Source organism: Amblyomma mixtum, chromosome 5, assembly GCF_055824585.1.
Source record: "Amblyomma mixtum isolate Tamu chromosome 5, ASM5582458v1, whole genome shotgun sequence".
NCBI classification, from domain to species: Eukaryota; Metazoa; Arthropoda; class Arachnida; order Ixodida; family Ixodidae; genus Amblyomma; species Amblyomma mixtum.
The window spans coordinates 14,871,887-14,892,885 of record NC_143016.1 but is presented as its reverse complement, the minus strand read 5'-3'; the positions used below and the strand labels follow the sequence as shown (position 1 = coordinate 14,892,885).

The 20,999-nt window shown below is 45.1% G+C and overlaps 1 protein-coding gene across 5 annotated transcripts in view; it reads left to right on the top strand.

Moving 5' to 3' along the window:
* Nckx30C (solute carrier family 24 member Nckx30C) overlaps positions 1–20,999 on the top strand; it is a 197,517-nt gene that overhangs the window by 150,892 nt on the left and 25,626 nt on the right. For 3 of the 5 annotated variants that reach the window (XM_089543424.1, XM_089543423.1, XM_089543422.1), the window contains exon 4: positions 7,321–7,554. The exons of the other annotated variants lie outside the window; for them this stretch is intronic. In XM_089543424.1, coding sequence (XP_089399550.1) covers positions 7,321–7,554 — 234 coding nt within the window. The remainder of the gene's footprint in view (positions 1–7,320; positions 7,555–20,999) is intronic. 5 annotated transcript variants of the gene reach the window in all.

Below are 20,999 nucleotides of genomic sequence, written 5' to 3'. Positions count from 1 at the left end.
GTGCTCACAGAAGTACTTGAGATCAAATCGAAAATCGACGCACTAGGAGAGATAAAGGCCACTGTGGATGGTATTGAGCAGTTTATGCAGGAAATGTCCACAAAATACGACGAAGTTTTGTCGAAAATGAAGCAACAGGATGCAGATATATCTGCCCTCGGAAAGCGAGTGGAAAAACTCGAGGTTCTGGTAGCAGAACAAGAAAACCAGGAATTAAGGCAACAAGTTAACGAACTAGAGCAGTACAGCAGACGCCAAAATTTAGAAATACTTGGGCTGCCCCATCATGAAAATGAAAACCTACTGGAAAAGCTTAATGTCTTGGCCACTGATCTCGAACTTCCGCTGCTTTCCGAGGCAGATGTTGAGGCTGTTCATCGATTGCCCTCACGGTCTATCAAGGAGAGCACTAACAACGCGAGTGCTAGTAGTGACAGTGAGGTCGGGGAGAGTTTTAAGAAGGTTACACCTGTTCTTGTACGCTTCCTATCCCGTTCAACCAGAGACGCATGTACTGTCGTGAAGACCGACTATTACTCAATTTAAACCTAAACAATATTCTGGATTGGTGCAACCAGTGGGACATGAAACTTAACGCTCAGAAAACCGTATTTATGAGATTAACCAAGAAAAAAAACAGCCTTTTATACCCTTACGCTCTTCCATCATTTCCACTTTCGGAGGTAACTGAATATAAATATCTTGGCGTGACGATAACTAATAATCTAAGCTGGAACAAACACATAAGTAACGTATGTGCATCAGGGTCTCGTAAACTTTGTGTCCTCAAGCACAAACTGAAGAATGCTCCTGCGGACTTGAAATTTTTAGCCTATTCATCATTAATCAGACCCAAGTTAGAATACGCTTGCATTGTGTGGGACCCATTTACTAAAACTAACATTCAAGCGCTTGAAATGATCCAGCGCAAGGCCATTCGATTCATCTTTTCGAAATACCGTTCAACCGACTCACCTACTGCCATAATGCGAGCAAACCGAATTCAAACATTGCAGGTAAGACGTAAAATTCTCAGATTAAAATTTCTCTTCCTTCTCAAACATAACAAGTTGTCAATGTGCCCGGATCCCTACGTCAAGCCATTTTCCGCTCCACGACCAACAAGACATCGCCACTCTGATTCACTAACTCCATTCACCGCTAGAACTAACCTATTTAAATACTCCTTCTTCCCCCGCACCGTAACTGAATGGAATGCTTTACCTTTAACAGCACCATGTGACATTGACTCCATTGAAGAAATAGGAAATTGACGCCATCTAACTTATTTGCTTTGTGTTTCGAATTTTCTTTCAGTGTTTTATTTTTGTATATTCATTTTGCACTGTATTGCCCCTCCTGCTAGGGCCCAGAAGGGCCTGCAGTATTCTGTAAATAAATAAATAAATAAAATAATTCAGGGGGCACTTTGGCTCTCTAAAGTGCTGCAAGGCGAAAGCGTTTCCTGGCCATTGTTTGTTTTTATTTACTTTTTTATTTTTCATATTTTGTTCTTTATTTATTTTTATTTTATTTTATTATTTATTTATTTATTTTTTGCTCCTTTTCTTAATTTTAGTGTTCTTTATTTTATTTTCACATCTTATTTTTATTTTGTTCTTGTTTATTTTCTTATTTTTATTTTTATTTTCCATTTCTTGACTTTACTTTTTTATTTTATTTATGAAGCCCATGCATTCACTAGATGCGCCTTTATTCATGTTGGAACCTTGAGCCTTTTAAGCAGTGACGCCGAAAGGCGGACGAATCTGCCGACACGGCTGCCGACGCGTCTGTCGACACGGCAGCCGACGCGTCTGTTGACACTCCTGCCGACGCGTCTGTCGACACGGCTGCCGACGCGTCTGCTAACGACAGTATGAGGCATTAAAGGCTTTCGAGTTTGTTCTAGTAACGTTGGCTTTCGCCTTAATATGATGACGTCATCAAGCGGCCGTGCGACGCGCAGAGCAAGCCGAGCACAGCCATTTCAGGCAACCATATTCATGTCATCCTTCTATATATAATCGCCACTGATCGACCTCCATGTGGCACCAGCTTTTCCGACATTCGTACCAAAATTGTGACGCAACTGTTTTTCGTGAAGCGTTTCGGGTGGTGTCATACGATTTCTCGTTGCATATAGCTTACATGTGCTACTCAAGTTCAAGGCTAGCTTGCGACAGAGGTTCGAACCGACCACATAAGCACCTTCAACTTTATGCCTTCCCAGACTCTCATATCGAAATTGTGGCGCAACCGTGCGTCGTACCATCGTTTATAGATCCTTTTGCGTCGTACAGCGTCCGGGTGGCGTCATACGCTCGTGTGTGTGTGGTTGGCTGGGGTCATAGATCGCGCCACCGGAAACGGCACACACAGTAGAGCGAGCCATTTCTTCACTAGATTTTATTGCGGCCGGTTGTGTGTGTGTGTGCGCGCGTGCAATGAAAACAGTGAACCATCGACACTTTCGCGCTCCCACACGCAAGCAATCTTAAGTGTCTCTAGCGAACTTTTTATTGTGCGTGCGAGGATAACGGTGAAGTCGATATGCGGACGCTCACAAGTCTATTTATCTTCAGACATAATATTGTGCCATTAACGCTGGTAAACGACATCCTAGCCGAAATCAAGAGGAAGAAATGGGCTTGGGCAGGGCATGTAATGTGCAGGAAAAATAACCGCTGGTCCTTAAGGGTAACGGAGTGGATTCCAAGAGAAGGCAAGCGTAGCAGGGGGCGCCAGAAAGTTAGGTGGGTGGATGACATTAAGAAGTTTGCGGAGATACGGTGACCTTGACAGGCAGAGGACAGGGTTAATTGGAGGGACATGGGAGAGGCCTTTGCCCTGCAGTGGGCGTATTGAGGCTGATGGTGATGATGATCCTTCCTTACATAATGTAGAAAGCATAACTGATATCGTTGTAGAGGAAAACTGAAATTTCATTGGCCAGTGAAGACGTTACTCTGGTTGACCCGTGCATAGCGTTTGGAAACGCTTCCGAATGTTGTGAACAGTTCGTATCGTTAAGGGCATCAGTAAGGACGACATATTCCCTCCGAAACAGACATATAGAAAGAGCACGCTTTATATAACCCTCACTTTCTTGCTAAACTCTCTACGACTTGAACGGTGAGTCTTGTGGTGCAGGCGTAAGAAGCAGACCTCAAATTGCGAAAATTTTGACTTTATTAATCTTTTAAAACGCTAGCGGCATTTAATTCTCACATCTGTCGCGGCGTAGGCGTTGAGGAATGTACAACTGAACGAAAAAGAGGACTTCCTTTCTTCGCGAGTTTGCTGTAGTGATCACATAAAAATTCTTATTAGGGAGCGCTAGGGAGTGCTTGGGTGCTCATTTTGAATTCAATTGTGACAAAAAAAGAAGCACTTTTCCGAGGAGAAATTTGTTTTTGATTTTACGGGAGGTACGCGGTGGAAGTTTAGTTAGGGACGAGTTTTTATCACCCCAGCGCGCAATTCCCTCAATTTCGATTAAAGTAAGTTAAAGTAAGTAAGTTAAAGTAAGCGTTGTAAAAACAAGGGCTGAGGTCAGGTAGCTACACACGGGGCGAATTGCTGAATCACTCAACTTCTTTCAAATAGTTTGCTTCTCAATTTTCGATGCAAAAAATCAAGGAAACTTGAAAGGAGAGAAAAATTTGGTACAGACACTTAAGACTGGATACGTGTGGAAACGCGAAAGCATGTCGCGGACGCATGACTTAGACGCTTCGTTGCAGTTTTCGAAGTGAGTTTATTTCAGGAGATTTTTTTTTTCGATGTATGACGCCAGAATGAACGCTGTATGACGAAGGGTTGCATCATAATTTTGACTCGAAAGTCTGGGCAGGGTTACAGCTGAAGGAGCATATATATATAAGTAAAACAGCGCTAGACACGGGACGAAGGAAGAACAACACAACACAAGGCGCTTCCTTCGTACCGTGTCTAGCGCTGTTTTACTGATACAGGGTGTTTCACCTAAGACTTTCTGCAATTTTAAAAAAATAAGCTACTTGAATTAGATGCGTGCTTTTTCTGGCATAGCATTGTCAGTGGTGTAGTACATCATAATGCAGCTAAGACGTGCTAACTAGCAGGCTTGTTAACCAATATTTAATAGTTAACATTTAAACTATTACCGTTGGGCTCCTTAATTATTGAGTGGCATGTAGCCCACCGTAAGTAATGTCCATATCTGTTTTTAGAATTTCGAGAACGCGATTATCCTCGGCGCTGTGGCCCAACAAATTTTGGCTATCTCGACGAGTTACGTTCACTGCAGAGGTTGCTTTGCCTGCAAGCTTCTCAAAACGCATGTATTTTGACGTGATGTAGGCGAAATTTGTTGGGCCACAGCGCCGAGGATAATCACGTTCTCGAAATTCTAAAAACGGATATGGACATTACTTACGGTGGGCTACATGCCTCTCAATAATTAAGGAGCCCAACGGTAATAGTTTAAAAGTTAACTATTAAATATTGGTTAACAAGCCTGCTAGTTAGCACGTCTTAGCTGCATTATGATGTACTACACCACTGACAATGCTATGCCAGAAAAAGCACGCATCTAATTCAAATGCCAGAAAAAGCACGCATCTAATTCAAATAGCTTATTTTTAAAAATTGCAGAAAGTCTTAGGTGAAACACCCTGTATATAATGTACCAACTTGCCCAAGCTTCCGCCTTAATGAGCATATATTGTCGGTTTGAGTCCTTGTCGCAAGCTAGCCTCAAACTTAACTAGCACATATGCTGGATGCTATATGCAACTATTTCATAAGAGAAATCATACGATATCACCCCACCCTGAACGCTGTACGGCAAACGCTTCCGTCATAGTTTGGTACGAATGTCGGGAAGACTGCGCCACATAGAGGTCGGCTAGTCGCGAGTATATATAGACGAACGACATGTATAGGATTGACTGAAGTGGCGGTGCTCGACTTTCCCGCGCCATACGGCCACTTGATGACGTCACTTAATTTTTGGCGTATTTTTCTTGCAATCGCTGGGATTTTCTGTACCATATGCGAGTACACACACACGCACACGCACACACACACACACACACACGCGCGCGCGCACACACACGCCGCCGGCTTTTCTCGTAATGTGACCAGGAATGTGAAAAAAAAAACTCTTCGCGATGTCGAAGGTATTTGCACTCGCGCTCTATCCATATGCAGACAAATTATAAGGTCAAGTCGCTCCCACTATGACAAACATCGTCGTCTCAGAAGCTCCAAGGCACGATTGGCAACGATGAAAACACATTATATGCGCATGAGAGCCTCCATCGAATATTTCATACTTAATTGACCCCGCCGCTGACTTTCTAAGCGCTGTTCAACCCTTTCGTAAAATACAGGCGGGTTTGTCTCGAAAAAGACGTCGCTAAATGTCACAAGTACGTCACTTAAGGATCAGAATGAACAGTACTGCTTGCTGCTTTTTAAGTTGTTTTCGTACAGTCACTGGACTGCCCTCTCTTTACCCCTTCCTCTAATGCGCTCGCTTAGTCCTTCCGCCATCTTGGTTCCAAACTGCAATTACTCTCCTGAAAAAAAAAAGAACGAAAAGTTTCTTCGCAACAGTTGTGTGCAGTAGATACTCTGGAAACCATTTTCACACTCATATCGTGTTGGCCATAGATCCCTCAGCTGCCCAAAAGTGTAGAAATGAAGTGATAGCAACTAGCCAGACGCTGCCCTGCATGAACGTGGCTGCTATGTGGTGTTTGTTGACCCCCTTTCCTTAGCACATTCATTACTCATACGGAGTCTCTGCTCGAAAACTGTGTAGTTACAAGAGTTGATTACCAGGCAGCTGCTACAACTGCTCAGTTTTATTTCGTAGTACAAATTTTGATTTTTTTTCTTTTTGCCATTGACTCTCACTTTGGTTACTAGTATAAGTTGCTTAGAGCACGAAAACACATGATATCCATAAGATATCAGTCAATATGTTTCGAACACGTGTGGTTCTTGCCAGTTACTTTGCTTTTTTTATTCCTAAAATGTCGTCGCATCCGCGTTTAATGAACTTTTTGATTTGCGCAGCCTCTTTTTTACTTCTGAGCGTACCTTTTTCATGTTACGTTTAAATACATAACTGTGCTCTCTTTATTGAACCTTTGTTTCTAGTGACCGCTCGATGTTGATTTGATATTATGTATTCCAGGTTGCTTGTTTTATTAGTTTAGCGAGCAGTGAGCCGTGGATGAGCTTAAGGAAACAAGTTCGCTTTGCTTTCACTGGAAAATTTGCGTTCGGTTGGTAAGGAAGACTTCATAAGTCTACTTTCGGACGCCAAGTGTGCGGCCAGGGCGTGAACCAACAACAGCAACTGAACGGCAAGTAATCAGACAGCTTGATAGGCGCAGGAAGTGCTATTATACACTAACACAACCGGTATACTTTCCTGATTAACGTAAAAAATAAACACGAGAAAACGCAACGTAACTTATTGGCAATGTTCGCCACATTAGCTGCCAATAATGGTGCAGTGCTTGGGATGCCACATGCAATGATGTTGCTCTTTTATTGCTTTCACTAAAAAATAATAATAAAACGGGCTCAGAGACATAAACAGGCTGTCCTTAGATGAGTGCTGTACTATTTGAGGGCCGTATTTATAAGGATAAATAATGGAAACGGCGCTAAATGCGCTTACAGAAACAGTTTCGCGTCTGTAGCCTGAGAAGCACGTGCAATACTGTATCACTGAACTTGCTTTATCTCTGTTTAGTGCGCGGGAAGAGCTTTTTTGTATAAGCACCGATAAGAAGCACGTCTTAACAGCTGCATTACACCGAATCTAAGTACTTCATCCATGGCCTTTAGTGAGACGTTTACACCAGGAGATATTCAGTTAGGGCAGCTAGCTCTCTCAGGCAGTGCAGTAGCGCGCCATCCCAGTTCTATCTCTTATTCTTTCTATTTGATTACTTTGCGCAGTAGGTTTAAAGTACTACCCTACTTTCAAACTCACTTGAATCTCTCGAAGGCATAGGCCAAAAATCTCGATAATCTCTCTGAGCTGCTTGCGGCTGTTCACGTGCATTCATACAAGTGTGTGTCTCTGTTCTAAAGTGCGCGATCCCCCTCTTTCCCTCCCTCCCTCCCTCCCTTTCCCCTCTTTTCTTTCCTCAAATCAAACTTTCCGAACTATACACTCACAACTGAAACTTCATTCACTCCTGCGGAACCGGAACTTCACCCATACGGACCAATCGGAACCTACTGCGCTCAAAATCATACACACTCGATATAACGAATACGCGTTATTCGATACAACGAACGCAAAACAAGGCGGTGAAGAGGAAGCAGTCGGCGGCGTCGGAGCTTCGCGCCCTGCGTCGGATGCAGTCGGTGGTGCTGGAAGGCCCAGCGGCGGCGGCGGTCGAGGCCGGCCAGGCGGTGCCGCCGCCCGCCGTGGCCCCCGAGGAAGGGCCCTTTGAGCCGCCGGCGCCGGACAGTGCGCTAGAGCCAGACAACGGCGCCGAGGACGACGACAGTGTGTATCAGCCCCCGTCCCCCCCACCGGTAGGTCACGACCCGACAGCCCCTGTCCCCTCCCCCACTAACAGCCTGCAAACTTGCCCCTCCTTACTTACGCCTTCCGTTTAAGAATGAAACGAGCCAGATTTGGACGGTGTGAGATGTTTGCTAGTAAACCGCATTTTGTCACAAAATAACCGCGGTTTGACGGAGAATTGTGCACACTGCACGGCGCCCGGTTCGGGCTATCAGAGCATGCGCATACTTGTTGGCTTTTATTACCAGCCCTTTGATGACGTCACCGCTCCGAACAGCTTTGCGTGCGCCGCAGCATGCCGTGACAAGCTTACCCGTCGTACCGTGCTTCCAAATAACTTGTGCACCCGTCACTAAAGAAACATATTTGACATCTTGAGCTTGTTTCATGTATTTCTTCTCTTCTCAGTTTTCTATGCATTGGGCAGAGAAGCATATGCAAGAGGACTAATACACGCTGCTAGAATAAAACACATGCAGGAGAGCAGCTTTTGAATGGAGCTGCTAACGAATGTCGCATATGGGGTTGTCAATCAATGCTGCTGTTATTGGCACGCGCGATGCTCGCAAAACCACTTTTTTTTCCCTTTTCCCCCCAAAAGTAAATATGAATTATCTCAGTACCTTTCCTTTTCCTTTCTTTGTGTTTGTCTCTGCCCTGGTTTATTTTCCTTCTTCAATCCTTGTGTTTCTTTCTTGATTTCATTTCTTCTGTTTTTCCATCTTTCTTTAAAAGTGCTCCTGAATCCTATTGTCTTGCCTAAATGGTGCCACCTAACAGGTGGTGACCAAAACTGAAAATGTTAAAAGAAATGGATGCTTCGCCGCAGCGACTGCATCTAACAAGCAGACAACCACTCTCGTACGATATCCAACGCCCTGTTGCAAGCTTATCTGCATTCCAGAGGCATGTCACAGTCTCATTTCGTTGAGATCGCTCGATTTTTCATAACGCTATCCTCAAACTTAGACCTTCATGATGCTTGATTTTAATGAACCGTTGCCTATTAAACAGCGCAGCTATCCGGCCAGTGTAAGCGGTTCTTTGCTATGTATGGGTTTTGAAAAACAGCCGCCTGAGATACGGAGACATTTGTATGCCTATACACTGCCTATACAATACATTTGTATTGTAGTACACTGGCGCCTCGTATGATAGGATAGAAGAAATTGTGCTTAATGCTATCAACGCCGACAAGAAACCACGCTCCAATGTGCATAACGGTCATGCTATAGGAATACAAGGGTACGCGTCAAACTCTTTATGCGTCTCGACTCGAATGTCAGAATTTGCGACTGTTCAAGCACCGTGTAAATTATTTGTACAAAGTCTCCCTAAGCCTGTTTTTCCTTCGGGATAATCAGTGTCTTCATCAAGTTATTTGCATTACATGTGCCCCAGACTCACCACTCTGTGTGCGCAGCAAATTATCTCGCGTCTCAGAGCATTACGAACTCATTGTTCCATCGGAGCACAGCTGATCCGATTAGTCCGATAGTCCTCCCGTGCTGTCTGCCATTTCTTTGCGTCCCTTCCAGTGCGAGTCTCTGACGGTGTAACGAACTTAGCTCTTCTGCACATCCATAAATTTATTCCATAAGAAAGCGTTTTTTTCTTTATTATTCATAGAAGAAACCACCATTTTCTATGAATTCATTCATTTTTGCTTCCTTTTTAAAAAAAAAAAAAAAAAGGCGGCTGCGGGTCCTTGTCCGTAATGCGTTTATTCTTCGAGGTAGGATTTCGCTGCGTCAAAAAAAAAAAAAAAAAACTGTCGCCGCCGCTCAACTTTGAAAAAACAAAAGTTCGTTTGTGAAGCTTGAGGAAACATGGTCTTTGGAGCGTCTCAGAAGTGTTTCAAGAGTGATGACGAAAGGTACAGAGACCGCTTTGTGTTGTGCAATGGTCCGGGACAAATGTGCTGTTCTTCCTCGACGTAGTTTCTTGCCCGAGTAAGAAAAGATCGAGCTGTTATAACAAAAACATTGCTTACGCTAAAGCGTGCGGATACAATGCGTGCCGACGGCAGCTCTCATGAAGACGCGCACAGTATTCATCCACCAATTTATGCTTCGCAACATCCTCAAACATGGCAATATGAACAGCAGCAGTCGGAGACATGTATCTGCTCGATCTGCTGAAAATCTTTCGTTCCCCAAGTGACGCTCGTGCCCAGTGTTGTGTTTTTTCGTGCTTATGTGCTTCTGTTCTTTACCTGCACTCAAGAAAAAAAAAAAGCTGAATACTGTTAGCGTACAGCTTCTGCACGTAGCCCGCTGGTACCAGTAGTAGTGACGCCGAATGTTCAAGTTCTCGCCATATGATCAGCAACCAATTTTTTAAAGAATAGCTAATTGTCGTTTTTAGTCATTCTATTTGGTGCGAAGCAGAAAAAATAAGTGGAGTGTCATTTGTTTCCTTTCAATTTTTTTCCACCCCATTTGTTTCGATCCTGTCTTTTACAGCGAAGTTCTTTTCATGTTAGCGGTGGGAACTGGTCCATAGAGTTTTTTTTTTTTTTTGTGGCTGCATTTCACTTTTTCACTTCACTTTATTCACCTTAAAGACCCCCTTCAGGGGGTATTACATAAGAGGTGGGTTAATATATTCAACAACAATAAGTACATGTCACTGCAGTACAATACAAGTGGTTACAGCTGATAAGAATGAAGATGGGCACGTGATGGCGGCAATATCGGCGGGGAGGGCATTCCAGTCAACAATGAAGTCAACATTTGGAGCCAAAGAGCGTAAAAATTTCGGAAATATGTGCAAAGGTCTTCCCACGCGAGAGAACTTGACTTTTTGAGCCACCGTGCTGATTACTGTTCTGAACGATAGGCGTTAAACCTCGATGGTTTCTGGACCGGGCTTAGTGCTTGCTCATGCACAGCTCAACTCAAATTAAATTTGGCGTTGAATATCCCGGTTAAGAGACTTAAGACATGGTATAATATAGCGATTTCATTTTTTTTTAATTATATTGTTTTTATTCCTCTTCGTTAGTTGTGACTGCCTAAAGCGACGCCACGCCCGGAAATAATAATAATAATAATAATAATAATAATAATAATAATAATAATAATAATAATAATAATAATAATAATAATAATAATAATAATAATAATAATAATAATAATAATAATAATAATAATAATAATAATAATGCTTTATTTCCACCAAATCAAATACAATTTGATGGAGGAGGGGAGAAAAAAAGCGGCTATCCGCTTGACGGAGTTCTCTCCTGTTCAGACGGCAGTGACAGAAAACGAGGAACTAAATTGAACATCAAGTCATTAAGAACATAAAACGAAGAACTAAATTGAACATCAAGTCATAGATGAACAAAAACATCAATATAAGCAATGTCTGTAACCGAACAGAATACACAGAAATCAAAAGGGGGTATCAGCAACGAAAAAGGGGTATCAGCACAGTAGACGACCAGTCATCAAATAACAAAAAGGGTGGAGAGCAATTCATAAAACAGGAGTTGATGTATTAACACTTAACCAAATGAACAATCATGCTACGCAGAGAGGAGATGGTGATTTCACGGAGGTTTACGCCTGCTTCAATTAACTGGTTTTGTAAATACGGTAGTTGGTAATTAAGTCTTTGACGACCGTAGCTAGTTCTTGTGAATGGTAAAACCCATTGTGGTTTGTGACGATGCGGATATGGTGAATCGGACTGATGCAATCGAGCCATAGATGAAATGGTGTCAACATGGCGCTTTTGCTCAACTGTATACACGCGCAGCAGTCTGTAAGCATAGAGGTTTAATATGGTGATAATGTTGAGGTTAGTTACCAAATCCTGAGTTGTGTGTCTAACGGGCAAGTCATAAACTATACGAAGGACTTTTTTCTGAAGTACTAATATCTTGTGTAAGTTAGTATGTGTTGTTGTTGCCCACACTAATGTGCAGTAGTTTAGGTGAGAACAGAACAGGGAATTATATAAGAGAAGTTTGACTGTCTGTGGTAAAATATGTCTGTGGCGTGATAGAAAACCTACAACCTTAGATGTCTTCAACATGACATGACTGACATGGTGATCCCACAGCATATTTTCGTGAAAATAAACACCAAGTGATTTGAATGATTTTACTATTTCAATTTCTTGTGATTTATAAGAGAGAGCTAGTTCTGCACTACAAGTTTTATTCTTCGGACGGAAAATTACAGCTTTGGATTTTGACATATTTATTGAAAGAAAATTTGAGTCTGACCATTCCTCTAGATTCTTTAATATGCGATTAGCATGCATGTTTAGATCGTCACAGGTATCACCAGGTATAAGGATAGTAGTGTCATCGGCATAAATGATAAAGCGGGCGGAAGTGTCAATAGTTACAATGTCATTAATGTAGAGATTGAACAGCAGAGGGCCAAGGATGCTGCCCTGAGGGACACCGGTATTAACTGAGCGTTGTGATGATTTGAAGTTTCTAATCTGAACATATTGTTTTCGAGATGATAAATAAGATTTCAAGAGATGCAAAGCTTGTCCTCGTATCCCGTATAGTTCAAGCTTTTCCAAAAGAATACTGTGACTAATCCTGTCGCACGCCTTCGTGAAATCCACAAATATGCCTAGTACTAACATTTTGTTTTCAAAATGTTCTAATATATATTCCTTTTCGTGAAGAAGGGCAAGCTCTGTGTAATAACATCGTTGTTCGCGTAAAACGATAAAATTAGACAAGCCACACGAGCATCGCCGATCGGACTGTAGATGTTGCCACTACAGACGCGCTTCGAAGTTATAGTCTCTACGAAACTTCATATTGAACCATACACAATCACGAAACGGGCAGATAAAATTACATGTACGACTCGCGCCACGTGAAAGCATCACCTGCGTGCAAAATATAACTGGTGCTTTTTGTATGCTTTTTTCTTTTTCGTTTAAACCTGTAAACGTGTATCACGAACGCCCTTAATAAGTGCGGATAAGCAGTGATACTAGCATTAATTAACAATGGCGTGGATGCGGCGAGCGGCTGGATCTTCAAAGCCAGGCGTAAAACAAAAGGATACAAAGGAGTGGACGGCGCGAGACGTGTGGCCTCGCTATTTTACGCAGCGGTAGCGATCGCGTAAGCAAACGGCGGCTCACCAATCAGGCCTCAGCAAGTGCCGCGCTGAGAGAGAGCTAAACCGAGCCGCTGGCCGGATGATGCATTCGCTGTCGCGAGCAGGTGTTGCCGCCCGGATTCCTCTTGCTTCTCTATCTACAGGCTCCGGGGCCTGCCATCGCTCTTCCGCGGCTGCAGACTACGTGAGAGGGGACATTCGCAGGCAGTTGTTAATAGCCGTGGCGTTTTATTTTCATCCATTTATTTGCTGCTGCTCTTTACTAATGCCTCGTTGCATTCCGTGCAAACGTGACGGTGCACAGTTATGCAGGCGTGTAACCTCCCGTTCCCCTTGCACCGACGCACATCTCTCATCTAGGCTGTGATTTGAAGGGTTAGTTGCTTCACAAGAACGAATTTCGGGCCCCATTCGTGTCAGTTTAAACCTCTAGAGCGTTGGTCCACTTTTATTCTTTTCTTTTTGGTAAGTATGGCTACTGCATATTTTTTTTTTTTCCAAGTAGTGGTTTGAGCTGGCATGAGGGTCTTCCCCTCCGCGAAACTATTTGTGTGCAGCACAGAGATGTGGTCATCGACGCCGTAGACTGAATGCAGAATTTAGGGCCATGGGGCATAGAAGGTTCAGCCTCAACCACGCCGTAGAACCTAGCAGAGCACTGAGTTTCGTCCATTAGAGTGGCATCTTTCCTCCAACGCCGGCCACGCTAAGCTCTGCCATTCTCGGAAAGGCTGGAATGTCGTCCCGTGTCTTTTAAACTACTTCGGCTCGAGCTATATGGACGCCTATAGGAGAGAAACGGGGCGGGCCGCATGCGTCAATGTTGTTAGTATCGCCACCTGTGGCCAGTATGAGAAGCGCGGATTACAATGGCACGTGTAGTTGAGCGTTACTCCGTGCCAAATAAGGAAAAAAAAAAAAAAAGAAATCTTAGGAAAAGTTCGAAAAAAAAACAAGAAAAACAAACAAACAGAACAACAAGCGCTAAGAAGATTCAGCAGGCCATGACGAAAGAATGAACGGGAACACAAACGAGAGACGCATAAGTGCGATGTATACAATTTGTTTGGCAGCTGCATTATTATCTCTTGTTGTGTTTATCGTCTGCCAAAGGAAAAGCGTTCAAAATAATTGACGGTTTGCTCCTAGCCACGCGAAGCACCTACTGCACTCCTCGAGACTTCGCGCGAGACGAAAATGCTAAAAAGCGCCCGACAGAGAATATAAGGTTCACGAGGAAGAAAATAAAATGAATGACGGAAGGAGGATTAAAATGGGAAGGGGGATATAATAAGAAGCGTCAGGCGCACGAGGCATTCTTCTTTTTGTTTTTATCCTGAAGGCCTGACAGTTTAAATTACGCCTGCTCAGATCAATTCTGGCGCGTTCCCAACGGAGGCCGCGAAATGGGGAACAACGGAGGGATAAAAAGGCAGGAGGAAAGCTACAGGGAACCAACGAAGCGTTTCCAGCGCCGCCAAGCAGCCGGGAGGTTGCTGCCGCCATCGCCGCCAAAGCGTAGGTAATTTAAACGCGCAGCGCACTGCCATTTGTCAGACGCCGACTTTTCGATTTTGGGGAGTTGCGAGCGGCGCGGCCTGCCGAGCTTTCTTGGAACGACGACTTCTTGGTGCGCGGACGAGGTGGCTTCTCTGAATAGGTCTGCCTGCGCGTCAGACGCCTGCTTTCACGCGGGCACCATGGGAGAAAAGCTGAACGAGCAGCTTACCGGTGAATTTGCTTGCATGAACTCCCTCGAATTGCCTTGCGCTATATACTCTGTGATAGAAGTGGTCGAGGTAGGCAAGTTGTTGAAGTACCCCCTTTCGTCCAAGTCCTAGTGAAGATGTTTGATGCCGCTGGCGTTTATCGAGTTGTTTTTGCAAGCGTTATACGATGGCCAATGGCCGTGGCCTCCATAGAATAACGCGAGAATACGAATGATAGCGGGACACCGAGTGGCGCGCTAACGTCAAGAAACTGAAATTTTGTATGTATTTGAATAGGATATCAGTCTCAGTCAGAAATTGCCATTACTAACGGATGTTCATGACCCGTCCTAACTTGCAGTGCTGCGCAAACGAGGCACAATGAAGCCACGAAAAGCGGAAAGCTACTACAAGCAGCGCTCTAGCATTTAAATAAAAGTGACATCTTGCCAAGGCAGGATACTTCTGCTGAGCGAATAAGCACACGTGTGGTAATTGCTTCGGAGGTGACGTCAGCTGCATTGGGCAAGACATCTTGAAATACTGGTGCACCCAAGAGCCATATCAGTGCCAGAGAGCAGCAGCCACTAAATGTCGTGCTCGCTATCATTCCGTCGCGGTTATAATTGGCTTATTATTCATTATTATGTCAAAATACTCGTACTCCTGATAAGTGACGGCTCTCTTAAAATGCGATGTTGGAAGGCGATAGCGAAAGACCTCGCACATACGGCCATCATCGAAACAATAAAATTAACATCCAAGGACGACAATATACTTTGCGCTACGAATATGATACACCACCTAGCGCGGATCCCTTGAAAGAAAGCCTTAACGGCACTCCAGTTTGTGATAGACACATTAACGGAATCGCAGTGACCATATCTGCCGTAGCTCTCTCACAGTCCATCTGTCTTATTTTTTCTCCGCCACTTGAAATGTGAGGTCTCTGACAGCTACAAGAAATGAAAGTCCTTGACGCCATGTAATCGAGAACCTGTTTCTTTTCTTCTTTATTTCGGCAAAAAAAAAAAAAGAGAAGCAGCCCTTAGGCTCGTATGTTCGATGCTGACATCCGGCATCTTCGAGCAAGACACGCAAGGGCAGGCCCGATGCGACGACGCGTGGTTCGGGCAACGCACAACAAGAAAGGAAGGACCCCCTCCTTTCACTGCGCTCAAAAGCTTTCTCAATGCTTGCGAAACTTCCTTTCATAAAGCGAAATAAAAAAAAGGGGGAGGGGGGGGGGGGCAAAGGGCGCGGATATTGATTAATCGCAATGTAAAATTTGGAAGCAGTAGTGAAAGGAGCCGCCAGTCCAACGGCTGTATCACTTGACGTCTCGTAAAACGCTTTCGAAATCCGCGTTCAGGGAATTCACTGTCATTCCGGGACCGACGGCATGACGCCAATAATGTTTTATTGACCTTTCGCTGCCTTCTTTCCCCGAAGGAACACCACAGGAGGGGCTGTTTCTGTTTTCACATCCATTACTTAAAAAAAAAAAAAGCTTGCCTCCGCACAATTTTTCCAGTTTCCTCTCGCACGTCGTTCGCCGCCTCATGGGCGTGTCAGAACTTGCACTGACATCGCACAGCACATGGCCGCCTTTTGCATTTCGATGGCGGCGAAATTTTGTTGCCGAGGCAACACTACGCTAGGTGTGAGCCAACTCGCGAAGCCCCGGAGTGCCCAAACTGCGCATGCGTGAGGAGCAAGTGACGTCAGAGCAGCGCGGAGCCGCCGCCGACTCCTCCGCTACACAGGTGACTCAGAGGTGCCGCCGCCGCTGCGATTGCCGCGCCGTTGCTTCCGCAATGCTACTCGGGATGGCCATTGGTCAAACCACAGCTAATTTTTCAGGATGCGATTGAGGTTTCTACCGAGATGCGAGACAGTTACTTTTCCTCAAAACCACTTTTCAGAATGAGTACGCAGAAACATGGCATCGCATAGTTTGACATTAGCACCGTATCGTTGGTTTATTGGGTTTAAAGTACCAAAGCTACTCAAACTATGATGGACGCCGTAGTGGAGGGCTCCGGATAATTTCGACCACCTTTGGTTTTTTAACGTGCACTGACATCGCATAGTACGCAGGTCTCTGTAAGATTTCGCCTCCATCGATATGCGACCGCCGCGGCCGGGATCGAAGTCGCGTCTTTCGGAGCAGCAGCAAATCACCATAGCCACTGAGCTACCCCCGCGGCATATTACGGTATGAGTTCGTACGTATAGTAATAAAAGTAGCAAACGGAAGCAAATTGCCAAAACTTCCAAGCACGAAAGTAAATTTCGCATCTGCATCGCATTGCTAATTAAGAAGCACTCATATTCTTCTCTTTTTCTTTCTCTTGGTGGTGTTGTCCATCTCTCAGAATTCCACGTTCTCAACGCTGCGTGGTAGAGCGCCAGGAATTTTCCGTCTTTTGTTGGGCCAACGGGACCGTCCTACACGTCCACCCTCTCTTCTATGAGCGACATTCGATGCGTGGGCACCTCGCGCCCACTGCCTGGACGGCTTTCCTGCAGACAGCCCTTTGCTAAGCACCGTTCGGGTGGGTGTGCGTCTGTGAGAGAGTGCGCGTGTTTTCTTTGTCCATCTTCATTTCTTCCTGTTCTCTTTTGTAATCCGGGACCATGCAAATATTCTTAGTACTGCACCGCGCTTGTGCATGTCGGCACGCGTGCATGTTGGGTGACGTCGTCGCAGCATCGGGAGACATGTCGGGCCCGTGCCGACGAGATCCGTTATGAACCGGCAGCTGCCGTGGACAGCTGACGCAGGCCGTGCGCAATTCACACGTGCTGCGAAGGCAGCGCCATCGACGGTGGGCGGCGGCGGTGGCGACGGAGGCCACTTTGCCTGCCTCGGTGCTGTCTCCGGTTCCCTGTCCCTGGTAACCCAACGGCACTCTTGTCTCGGTGAAAGCGTGCAGCATTGGAGAAGCTCTAAAGCTGGCCTCAGCCATTCAGGGCCGAATTGACGAATTCACAAAGTCAACCAAGAAAAGCTGCTTCCTTGACTATACCCGACTTGTTTTAGTTAGCTGTAGTGGTGATAGTAAAGGTACCTGTCAATCACAGGTACCGATTACAGGTGAAACGCTTATTAAGGCGGACTCTGACGGGCCAGTGCCAGCTCTGCAGCTTTCATGACAGTGCACCTCATTTGAGAGAGGCCAAATGTCTGCTCTGTCTTTTTTTTTTCGTTTTTGTTGCGCAGTAAATCTCTTTTTCTTTCCGCAACATTCATTTCTTTTTGTCGCAACCTCTTTCTTCGGCGCCTGTTCTTATTCTCGTGCCTTCATCTGTCCATCAATCGATTCCTTGCATCGTAGAAGTGCGGAAAAGATGTATAGTCGAAGGGAGTGGGGCGTACACATTTCTCCCTTGTAGTCTTCTACAGTTTCTTCTCAAAACGCTGCTTTCTCTCGTTTCTTCTGCTGGATGACTTTTTTTGTTGTTTTTGCGCTTTGCTCTCGCCGTGTTGCGGCACGAAGGAGCGACGTCGTCTTACTTTTCTTTCGTTCGCCAGCCATGAAGCGCCGTCATTTCTCGACAAGTAAGGACGAACCTAACATTCGAGACAGATCAGATTTCGATCGTTACGCGCTCTCTCTTAGAAGGTGCGTGTGTACTGTGTGCATGCGCAAGAGAACGGAGGGCGAGATGGGACTGAATCAAGCAAGGAAGAGCTCCCATAACCGTTTTCTTTTTTCTTTTTTTCTACTTTCTGCCCAGTCTCGCCCAGATGTGCGCGCGTGTGCTTCCTTTTTCCATTAAAAGAAGAAAAAGAAAAATGCTTCATTGGTCACAAAATTTGCCCGTTGGCTAGAGGAAAGTGGCGTCACCAAACCGGAAAATTTTCATTAAGTGGAGAGAAGTGAGGCCACCAGAGATGACAATTTGAATTTGCTGAAGAGCAGTGACGTCACCAGACACGGAAATGACATTACTTCTGGTAAAGGCATCAATATATTCTTATCTAGTCGCATTGCCAACACGTAAGGTGTTGAATTTTTGTATTTTTGTTCTGCAACGCTTAGCTTTCCGCATCTTCCGTCAAGCGCTGTTTCGTCCGTTATTTTCTAGCACGAATATTCTGGGCGGCGTCTGTTTGCGGTACTAGCAATTGTATTATTGCTCTACCACTGGTGGACAAAAACTCTGCGTGTTTTTCTCATCTAGGCGACATCGTTACGGTTTCCGGCCGCCTGGAAGTTGTAGCTTATCTGCCTTCAGAGTTCGTAACTCACATGGCAACGAAGGACCGAGCTAATGAACGCACGAGAAGCAGCTGGGACAGAATAGTACGAAGTCTCAGGCGGTGCCGTGGCATATTGATGCGTCCTCTACTGTACCGTGGCTTCTCCTTCTCAATATGCAAAACTCTGATGTCATGTGCAATCACAGCAAATCACACCCATCATCTGGAGCGTCGCGTCAGCCTTAGCGCTCACAAGAAAACAAGAACTGTAGAGTTCTTATCATACTAATCTGGGTAAGCGCTACTGGATGAAAGGAGTCTCAAGAGAGGTTCTAAGGCAGCTAAAGAAGCAGGTCAAAGGGAGTCCTCACAGTTCCCGCTGTACAACCCGCACCCTGTAGCGCGTTCCTAATCTTTTATTTTATGTTTTACAAAAGTACATAAATAGATGAGAAATCTGACGACATGGGAGACTCAAACTTTTTAATGAGCGAGCTAGTGCCGTGGCGGCCAGTCATTTCAGTGGCACTGTTTGAAACGTGTTTTTCTCCATTAGGCTGGGTATGATTATGGTGTTTTGGGGAATACTTCTCAAATAAGTTTTAATACTATTTTCATGGTTATCTCACTAGAGTGAGACCTCCTTTGATGTAGTAAAGACGTCGCAGCACATCTTTCTGAAAGTACGTTAGGTTTAAGTTTTCAGATAATCTGATTGCAGTAATATCAATGTTTATCCCAAGAGCGCAGAAAGTGCAAACTGCCTATTCCTGTACGCTTTTATGAAAAAAAAAAAATATTCGTAAAAGGTTGCGAATAACTTGCAAGGATGGAAGAGCGGGCTAGTTGGTAGGTGGTGGGGGTGAAAACTTTTAATTACTGAAATAGAGTTTGGGAGCCACAGAGTGGCCCCGCTACATGGTCGGCGTCCCTAGTCCGGGACACCGCATGACAATGCCCCGTCTCTAGCCCGTTTCACCAGAGCCCTTTGGGACTCAAGCGAGGAGCAGTTGAGAAGGGCAGTCTCCCATGCCTCTCTGGAAGGGGTAGGGGAAGGGGGGAGGTGGGGATTTTGAGTACATGCCCACACCATGTGGAAGATATCACAGGTCTCCCCACAGTGTGGGCATCGCCCATCCGTGTTAGGATCGTAATGCTTTAAGATTGCAGGACAGAGTAGAGTACCTGTCTGCAGGCGCCTTAAAGTTCGCTCCTCCGTCTTACTCAGCCCTTTTGCAGGGGCCGGGAAAAGGCGGTGGAGTTGGTAGCTCACCTTGGGGAAAAACACAGCGCACTCCTGAGACAAGGACGAAGAAAGGCAAGACGATCGTCTTGTCTTCCTTCGTCCTTGTCTTAGGAGTACGCTGTTTTTCCCCAAGTTGCGAATAAAGCAGGCTGGTAGTTTAGTAACGTAATGAATTACTTTGGAGCAGTAATTTCACGGCAGAAGTAATTAATTACTAGCGAAATTACTTTCGCCGAGTAATGAGTCCATACTTCTCCTTGTATCGGCCTTGCTCTGGCCTCGCGTTTGCGAGGTTGGGCGTCTACAGAACAGGAAAAACGTGCGGCCAGCAATAGCCAGCACTCCGGCGAAGCGGCGCGCACGGACGAGAGGTGATGTGCGCGCGGGCATCAGCACCGCCTTAGCACGGCCTTGGCTAACAGTAACATCCACATCAGTTTCTAGAATTTCGAAAACACCGTTACCCTCGGTGCTGTGGCCCGAAAAATTCTGGCTAAATTCCGCCAAAATGCATGCTCTTTCGAGAAGCTTGCAGGCGAAGAAACCTCTCCAGTGCACGTAACTCGTCGAAGTAGCCAAAATTTCTTGGGCCACAGCGCCGAGCGTAGCTGCATTTTCCGAAATTCCAGAAACTGATATGGATGTTACTTACGGTGGGCTGTACGCCTCTCAGCAATTAATGAGCCTAACATTAATAGTTAAACAATTATTGAAGATTAGGCAACCAGCCTGCTAGTTAGTACATCTTAGCTGTATTCTGGTGTGCTACACCGCTGACGATGCTATGCCTGTTGAACTTAGCAAAGCGCAATAAAAAGACAGGGACAAGAAGAAGAAGAAGCACGCAGGACAAACGCTTGCCCTGCGTGCTTCTTCTCTTGTCCCTGTCTTTTTATTGCGCTTTGCTAAGTTCAACATTTATTACCAACTCGCCCAACTTTCTGCATTGCTTGATGCTATGCCGAAACAAGCACTCTTCTAAACAAAAAGTCTTAGGTGAAACACCCTGTATACTGCCATGTCACCGCGCCGACATCTAACAAACTTAGTTGCCATTTAAACTAGCTTCCGTGGCCGGACGTAAAGCCCTACCTTTAGCTCAAGGGCAACATAGGTGACAGCATCACCGCGGCATCAATTTATTTACGCCAAAGTGCCTCCAAAACGTGTGAACTGCACAGAA